Source organism: Oenanthe melanoleuca, chromosome 2 (genome assembly GCF_029582105.1).
Source record: "Oenanthe melanoleuca isolate GR-GAL-2019-014 chromosome 2, OMel1.0, whole genome shotgun sequence".
Classification (NCBI taxonomy): domain Eukaryota; kingdom Metazoa; phylum Chordata; class Aves; order Passeriformes; family Muscicapidae; genus Oenanthe; species Oenanthe melanoleuca.
In genome coordinates this window covers 81,707,106-81,716,085 of record NC_079335.1, presented here as the reverse complement: position 1 = coordinate 81,716,085, position 8,980 = coordinate 81,707,106, and the positions used below count along the sequence as shown (strand labels likewise).

At 53.7% G+C, this 8,980-nt stretch overlaps 1 protein-coding gene across 1 annotated transcript; it reads left to right on the top strand.

Moving 5' to 3' along the window:
• The first annotated feature begins 211 nt into the window (after positions 1-211).
• On the top strand, positions 212-6,216 carry FOXF2 (forkhead box F2). The gene is made up of 2 exons (XM_056485668.1): positions 212-1,433; positions 5,249-6,216. Exons 1-2 carry the CDS (start codon positions 422-424, stop codon positions 5,413-5,415), a joined length of 1,179 nt encoding a protein of 392 aa, XP_056341643.1. The 5' UTR covers positions 212-421; the 3' UTR covers positions 5,416-6,216.
• The last annotated feature ends 2,764 nt before the right edge of the window (positions 6,217-8,980 follow it).

Genomic DNA, 8,980 nt, shown 5'->3' with positions numbered 1-8,980 from the left:
TGGGGGGCGGGGGGCAGGCTCTTGCGCTTCCTCTCGTTGCCGGATTAGGCAGCGGGATGGTCCCCAGGTGGGGGGCAGAGGAGGAAGCGGAGCGGCGCTGAGCGGACCCTCCGCGGGCGGCGCGGCGCAGGGAGGGAGGGGGCCGGACCAGAGCCGGGGCCGGTCCATCCCGCCCAGTGCCTGGCTCCGGCGGAAAGCAGAGGAGCCATTGCGCAAGGGACCGCGGGGAGGGATGCGCAGGGCGCTGCCGCCGCCCCACCGCCGCCCGCCGCGCTGAGGAGGTGCCCGGAGGACAGCGGATCCCACCGCCCCCCCGCTCTCCCCCTTCAGGGCACCCCCCGCCCCGGTACCCACCCCGCCCGGCTCCCCCCCTTCCCTCCCAGCCTCACCCCACCCTGCCCCATTCCCCTCCCTCCGCCAGATGACCACCGAGAGCGGGCAGCAGCGGCTGGAGCCCCCCGTCCCTCTCCGCTCCTGCAGCCCGGCTCCCGGAGCTCTCCAGATGAGCCGGCCGCCCTCCTCCGCCCTGGAGACCTCCACCTCCTCTTCCTCCACCTCCACCTCCTCCTCCTCCTCCTCGGCGGCGGCGGCGTCCTCCAAGAGCAAGAAGGCCAGCTCGGGGCTGCGGCGGCCCGAGAAGCCCCCCTACTCCTACATCGCCCTCATCGTCATGGCCATCCAGAGCTCGCCCTCCAAGCGCCTAACCCTCAGCGAGATCTACCAGTTCCTGCAGGCCCGCTTCCCCTTCTTCCGCGGCTCCTACCAGGGCTGGAAGAACTCCGTGCGCCACAACCTCTCTCTCAACGAGTGCTTCATCAAGCTGCCCAAGGGCCTGGGCCGCCCGGGCAAGGGCCACTACTGGACCATCGACCCGGCCAGCGAGTTCATGTTCGAGGAGGGCTCCTTCCGACGGCGGCCCCGCGGCTTCAGGAGGAAATGCCAGGCGCTGAAGCCCATGTACCGCATGATGAACGGGCTGGGCTTCGGCGCCTCCATCCTCCCGCAGGGCTTCGACTTCCAGGCGCCCCCCGCCTCGCTCGCCTGCCACTCCAACGGCTACAACCTCGACATGATGCCCAACGCCATGGCCGGCGGCTACGAGGGACTCAGCGGCGGCCACCACGTCCCGCACATGTCTCCCAACCCCGGCTCGACCTACATGGCCAGCTGCCCGGTGACTGCCAACGGGGACTACGGCCCCGACAGCAGCAGCAGCCCCGTGCCCTCGTCGCCGGCCATGGCGAGCGCCATCGAGTGCCACTCGCCCTACACGAGCCCTTCGGCTCACTGGACAGCCTCGGGGCCCTCGCCCTACATAAAGCAGCAGGGCCTCCCCGCCGCCAGCGCCGCCTCCTCCGGCATCCACTCCAGCGTGCCCTCCTATTCCCTGGAGCAGGGATACCTGCACCAGAGCCCCCGCGACGACCTCTCAGGTAGGGGCGGGGAGGGGCGGCGGGGGCGGCGGGGAAAGCGGCTCCGGGGAGGGTTTTCTCCGGTGACAAAAATTTCGCGCGGGCAGCCCCGGACCGCCACGGTGTCGGAAAAAAAAAAGAGGTGCATTTTCTGCGAGAGAGAAAAAATACGCGTGGGTTGGAGTTGTTCTGTTTCGGGACAAGGGGGCTGTTTGAGGGGGGCGGCTGCGAGCATCCCTCCTGCTTGCCCAGTGCCAAGGAGGAGCGCTCCGAGGAAAACCCGGCTTCGTCCCGGCTCCGTCCCGGTTCGCGTGTCCCCCTCTCGGTTCCGGCGACATGTGCGCGGCGGGGACAGCGGGGTTGGCCCCTCCGCCCCGTGCTGCGGCTTCGGTTCGCGGGGAGAGCCGCCGGGCATCGCCGCCGCCTCGGTAAACCGCGCTCCGCAGAGACGCGCCGCGGGAGTAATCAAATAAAGGCGTCAAATATTATCCTCTAAACCCTAGCGGGGAAAAAAAAAAAAAAAAAAAAGGGAATTAAAAAGAAAATAAAAACCCTCTAACACCAAACCACCCCCTTATCTTAAAAAAATGCTAGACAGATTAAAGCAGATCGAGTATATTTCTGCAACCGGAGGGAAAGAGTTTTCTGGTGGCTGTCTCCCACCCCCTCACCCCCAACCCGGCCGGTGATTACAGACAATGTCTGCTCACAAAAATCCGAGCTCAAAAATGGGTAAAAGATGTTGGGCTCTTACGGGGAATTTTTCCAAATAGCCCTTTTAAACGTGGGTCCCAGAGGTTAAGCAAACAAAGACAGTCTGGGCTGGACCACACCGAAGAGGATTTTAGCCTGACTTAACCCCTATGAGAGCGGGGTCTTGTTCAATTTTATGGGAATTTCAACAAGTAACAAATACAGGCGACCCTCAGCTCTGGGTCCCCTCCCGCCCCCTCCCTGGGCGCCTGTCAATCATCCTCCTGTCCTGCGGGCTCCGCAGCCTGCCCTGGCCTCCCCACAGCCCGCTGTCGCCCTGGGCAGAGCAGCCACCATGCGAGCCGCTTCGCCATCACCCCAGAAGGGACGTGGGCTGCCAGGGGAGAACAAGCACTTGCGAACTTTCCTCCCTTAAAAACAAAAAGCCCCAAACCCCTGAATAGCCCTGACGTGCCTTTTGGGGACAGGCGGGTCGCCGTCTTACCGGCGCAGGGCAGAGAGCGGAGGAGATGCGTCCCCAGCTTGGCTCCTCTGTGCCCACAGGGCTCTGCTGCTGAGGTTTAAAGCAACTTTTCGGAGCTATAGGACGTCCTTCCACGTGCTTTTTGGAGCCGGGGCGAGAGGCCGGCGAGTTCACAAGGGCATCCCCCGCCGAACTACGTACCTTCTCAGTTAGGAATTTCTGCTTTGGTTTGTTGTTTTTGCTTGGATTTTTGTTTTCTTTTCTTTTTCTTTCTTTGGGTCTTTTTTTTTTTTCCTCTGTTTGTTTTACTATTTGCGGCCGCACAGTCCGCCACGCAGAGCCCATGGGGCCACGCGTGGTGCAGGAGTGGGGACTGGCCCGGCAGCTGCCCCCTCCTCCTGCCAGACACCTGAGGTAAGAAAGCTGATTCTTGGAAGAGAAATTTTCATCCAGAAACAGCCCAAGAATACCTGCACAAAACAAAAAGCAAGGGTTCTGGTCCTCCCGGAGTTCCACTGCGGTTTCCGAGGCCGGGGCGGTTTAAATCCGAATTGTTTCTGTTCAAGGACGGATACAGACGCATACGGACCGCTGGACTCTGTCTTAATGCCGGCCACGAGTGTCCGTTTCCAACAGCTCAGATTTAATGCCAACACTTTGCAAAACGGTGTTTCTCCGCTTATTTTCTACAGTTTCAGTATCTGGGCCCAAGACTCTAGTGCAAACCACAACCAGTCCTTGATTAACTGAACAAAAAATCAAACAAAATTCTTTATTTTATTTTTTTAGTGGATCTAATCCTTATTTGTGCATGATATGTAAAATCTCTGTGGTGCAAATATTTCAGAAGAGTAAAAGGAGGTGGGGATAAAGGATCCGAGCTTTTTTATTTGTACTTATAATCAGCAATAAACTTTCTCCTACTGTCCCCGCAAAAGCAGTAGCAAGTGAAATTCGCCTTTCCCTTTCTCTTACTTAAATACAAAGCAAATTCGGTGGCAATCGCTGTTGATCGGTCAATAATTCTCTACCCATGACAGCGTCAGGGAAGACTTTAAACCGTGAATTTACATCAGACCCAAGAATAAGAGAGGTAAAAATTGGAAACAGGAGGCTTGGTTCTGCTAAAAGGATTTTGAAGCTGGGGGGGCAAGGGGAGCCGGATTTTTTTCGCAGACTATTAAATCCTGCTAAATGATTGAATCAGGATTGTAATAAAGTGCCCCAGTTTATGGTGAGCATACCAGCAGGGTTATTAGAAAGCCGAGGAAATCCAGCGAAATAATCACTTTTATAAAGTGAGCTCTGCGGGGTGAAGGAGGGGACAATGCCGGAGGAGAGCGGGCTGTGCGCGCCGCCGGCCGACGCCGCCAAAGGGTTCGGCTCCGCCATCCTGAGGAAAACCGGGAACGTTTCCCTCCTGATTTTTTTCTTTTTCGTTCCTTTTTTTTCCTCCTACACCCTCGCTCTCCTGCTCTTTCTTTCGCTGTGATTTTTTTTTTTTTTTCTCCTCGCTTTTTTTTTTTTTTTTTTCCTTGACCCTCGGTCATATTTGACAGGATCCCGCTAGCCGAGTTTGACATCCACACGCCAAACAAAAACTCTCTCTGGCTCTACCCTGCGGGCCCTGCTCGGGCAATGCTCCCCTCCCCGCCGGATCCAGTAGGAACCCTGCCAGACCAAAGATCCCGGCACGGTCCTGCGGCTCGGTGCTGGGGGTGGGGTGACGTCTCCCATGCGGCCCCGAAAGGCTGCCTTAGGCTGTGGGAAATTACAATGGGAATTTGGAAGGTCATTTGCATGTCGGTGCCACGGATGTACTTGGCTTGTTGTTGTTGATGAACCGTAGGGTGTATCTTATGTTTATGAAAACACACACGCGAGAAGGCGTGAACGCTCTTACACACGCACACATAAATAAATACATACTGTATCAACACACAAATGGATCCTGACTGGAATTCAACCTGCAGTCGCTCAAGTCAGAAGCAAAATCCTCCCAGGAACGGGGTAGGGAGAGGGAAGAGAAAGGTGGGAATCGGGTTCAAATGGAAAACACGCAAGTGGCATGGTCTCCACTTTGTCACACGCACTCACAAAACACACACTCCCCACGCAGAGGCTGAACTAGCCCTCCACGCTGAAAAGTACCCAGGCAGAGGGCAGGCAGACAGCAGGAGGGATGCTCGGAGATGTCTGCGAGCCCGGGATGCGGCCAGACACGTGTCCGTGGGCATCCAGCCCCGCATGCCTTCCTCTCCTCAGGCTGCGTGCCACACGGCTGGGTAGTCTGGAACCTCCCCGCAGGGCAGGCTCGGGGGCTCGTACGAGCTCGGGTGCAGCTCCGAGCAGACCTGCAGGCGATGAGGGGCTCCGGGGAATCCACTTCCCCTTCTCGCTAGGGGCAATGGAACCCCCGGTCGCTGTGCCCTGCAGCAGGTCAGGCTCTGCCCCTGGGGGAGCGTCCAAATCCTCTGCCAGGAAAGCCAAAGAGGAGTTACCAAACCTGGCAGGGCCAGCCGGGACCGGGGGTCAGGGAGCGGTGTGCCAGCTCTGTGCAGGCAGCCTCTCTTCCCTGCGGGTGAGGGAGGAAGGACTGCTCCACCCGGGAAAAGCTCTCCGACTTCTGAGCAGCTCTTGTTATTTCCTTCTCTTGCAGTGGGACTGCCTCGCTACCAGCATCATCCCTCCCCGGTGTGTGACAGGAAAGATTTTGTCCTCAATTTTAATGGCATTTCTTCGTTTCACCCGTCCGCTAGTGGATCTTACTACCACCATCACCACCACCAAAGCGTCTGTCAAGACATCAAGCCCTGCGTGATGTGAAGGCCGCGCCCCGACAGAGACAATCAGGTGTCACTGAACAGAGCCGAGGTGTAGACGGACCCACGCCGATTAAATATAACGTGCACTCTGGTAGCATTGATAGTACACGAGTCACTTAGCGAATTTGCCTAAGGAAGCAGTGTTTTCGGTCCCACTCCACCCCCCGAAGGACACGTACAGCCGATATAATGCTCCAAAGGTCTTACTAAAAGAAAAATGCCTTGCGTGGTGTTTTGGGTTAGGGGGGACGTAAGTGTCCTTATGCCAAGTCTGACCACCTTAATCATAAACCGGCTTTCTGCGACCTCCTAAAGAACCGAGCTTTGGGAAAGGGAACAATTCGACATATTTTTTATACGAGAAAGTGTCTTTCCATAAGAAAAATAAATGCCTTCGCACCTGCGAGGAGTCCCCATTCTGTTACTGCGTTAGTGGGAAATGTATTTTTTTATCATGTTCTCTCCCCGAGCCCCACCAAGGACACTTTGTATGGACTTCAGCACCGACCAATTCATATTATTAAAACAGTATTGTTTAGCCCTTTCGTGTATAGACTGTAAGAAAAGTTCAAATTTTTTTCCAGTATTGCAGCAATACAACGTTTTGTTTTTTATTTTTACAAAAGTTGTTTTCTACCACAATATTTTTTAAAAAAATTATTTTAAATAAATCTCGTGTATACTCACACACTATTGCTTTAAAAGGAGAATATATTTGCACTTATGTATACTTTTTACAGTTTGCCAAAATATTTTGATGTAAAAATTTTTTTCCCAATAAAATGTATATAAACGACATTCACTTGACAGGCAAGCCGTTTATTGTCCCTTGGCTCTTTCTGAGAAAACTCTTCCACCCCAGCACCCGGGAGAGTTAAAGATGCTACCCCAAATCCTCCAGTCACTGCAGGCGGAGGAGGGGAGTGAAAGACTGACCCGAGGAGGCCAGTGCCATGCTCCCTGGGCTGCACCTCCCGCCGTCATGCACTTCCCTCCCACCCTGCTTTCCACCGCTGCTGGATGGACTTTGAAACAACCGAGGTAAAGGACACAAAAGCAGGAGGGTCGGGGATCTGCATGATCCTCTCTTGGAGGGCGCCTCCAGGTCTGAAACCTCCCTGCTCTTTAGGGATGTGTCTGGGTGTCCTCGTGTCCCCTTTCCCCATAGCCGCCGCGGAATCCCTCTGTGCCCCGACGGGATTTCGCCAGGTGTGGGGCCGGGTGTGTGGTGTGCAATGCGAGCTTGGACCCCAGAGGGATTGTCACGGGTGGGAGGCGACAAAACCGTGGCTTGATACGATCTGGGGCAAGCACCGACAAAGGCGGGGGCAGCGGACCGGGCCGGAGGGGAGGAAAAGATAAAAAAAGTACAAAAGAAAACAAAAAGGCGCCCCCGAAGCACCCCAAGCAAAGACACCCCTGTCCCCACGGTGCCGCCGTGCCCTGTGGATGGCGAGCGGCCAAGAGTCGGAGCCGGGCGCCAGGAGCTGCTCGTCCGCGCATCCTGCAGAGCCCAGGCCGGGATGCGCTCCGAACCCAGCCCGCAGGACCCGGCCCGGCCTGGGGCAGCTCGGCACCGCCACCACCCCCGTGTCCAGAAAGGCATCCCCTCGTCCCGTCCGACGGGGACACACTATTGTCCCCGCACTCACGCCCGGCTCTGCCCGGCCCCGCGCCTGAGCGCTGAAAACGGAGAGAGAGTTCAGCAAAATGCTCTGTGCATGTGTGTGCACATATAACTGTATATATATATATATATACACGCACCACCCACCCATATATATATATATATATTATATCTATGTAATTATACATAGACATAAAACTCTTCATCTTTAAAATACATATTTATGCTCAGACATGCCCTTTTCTTCCCTGAGCTTCTCAGGGCCTGTGATAAATTATAAAGTCAGTTTCAGACTTTGCTCCGACCACAGTGCTGTGTTTACATTCTTTCCGAGGCAAGCCTGCATGGTCGTAATTTATATCCTAAACACTTGAACGTAACTTGTTTACACAGGAATGACAGGACCTCAAAGAGAAAAAAACTGCCTTTCCCTGCCGGCGGCCGGGCGCGGGGCTCCAGTGCCCTCCAGCGGCCCCGGCCCGCAGCGCGCCGGGCTCCGGCGGCTCCGCAGCTTTCCAGGGCCGGCACAGAGAACTATTTTTTTTATTATTATTACTTTTTTCTCCTGCCTTCTGAGTGCTGTTATATACCGTAAGGTGTGAGTAATGCTCCCGCTGGCTGGTCTCCTAAGAAAGGGGAAGGGTTTGCTAGGGCATCCTTCAGTTTTGGACTTCTGTATTCTGCCTCAGAGATTTAAGACTATTAAGGTTCACTTTTTCCCGTTAAAGCCTCTCAAACAAAGGACGTTTCAGAAGCAGTACTCTTTAGACATCAGTATGTTTCTGGGTGCTGCCAGTAAAATGGGCTCAAACTCTTTGTTCTGAATTTAAGGGTGACTTAAACGACAGGGAGGAAAAAAGCTGACAGATTTTTAAGTTAATTTGATCTGATTTTGTTTTGATATTTGATTTTATTGCAGTACCTTCTACCCTAGGAATTCAGCCCTTGTTTAGTCTAAAAAGCTCCAGTGGCCGCAGAGCCAGTGAGAGTCATGACCAAGAGCTATGCCACTGTGAGGACAAGGTATTTACATTTTACTCGTACAGTTAAAAATTCCCTGCGTCCTTTAACATTTGTTAACAGCCATTGAACATACTTCACATTTCAGAAAAAGAAATTCTCTGTTAAAGATCCAGCATACTGACATTCCTAATCGCAGCAGCAGTGATGCAGTACTCATCTCTGAGATTTGTGGGGACTTACAGTGTCAAAGAAAGTGTCAGAGAAAGCTGAAATTTTTAGCATTCGAACAAAACCTGAAACATAGATGTGTATATTTAGTCTCAGCATCGTGAAAGAAGGCAGGAAGGCAGACCCAAAATTGAGCATGCATTTGCTAGTTGGTCTGTAGGGAAGCCTGTAGCTGCTATGCTAAAGTGAGCACCCGTGGGTATATAACAGCTCTGTTACTGCTCTTTTCTTTGACAATAGTCTATTCTCTTCCTCCTCTTCTCTTAATTCCTTGCCTGCTAACATGTCCCTGACTGCTTTGTTCCCTATGTTTTGATTGTAAGAAGCCTAAGTGATACTTTTTTCCCCCTTTAGCAGCGTTATAACCCAAGTAGTGCCAAAAAACAGCCTCACACTTCTGCTGGTCTGAAAATAAAGTCACTGCTGACTTTCAGCCTAGGACTTCAGCCCTCACAGTGACTTTGTCCTTTCAGGTGGGATCAAGAGAGGATGTGAGCAGAGAACTTCTAGGTACACTTCTGGTCTATCCTAGTGAACAGCTTGTGTATCCAGAAAGCTGCCTGATCTTTTCCAAGCAGATCAGTCGGTCTAATGCATTAGTAATGCAAACCGTGCCTCCCTAATGACCCCGGACCGCCACAGCTACAAGAAAGCTACAACTGAATTACAAATAGTTAGTCATCTAGACTGATGGCATAGCTCACATTTGGTGAGGTGCTGAGGTAAATGGATTGAACATGGACTAATC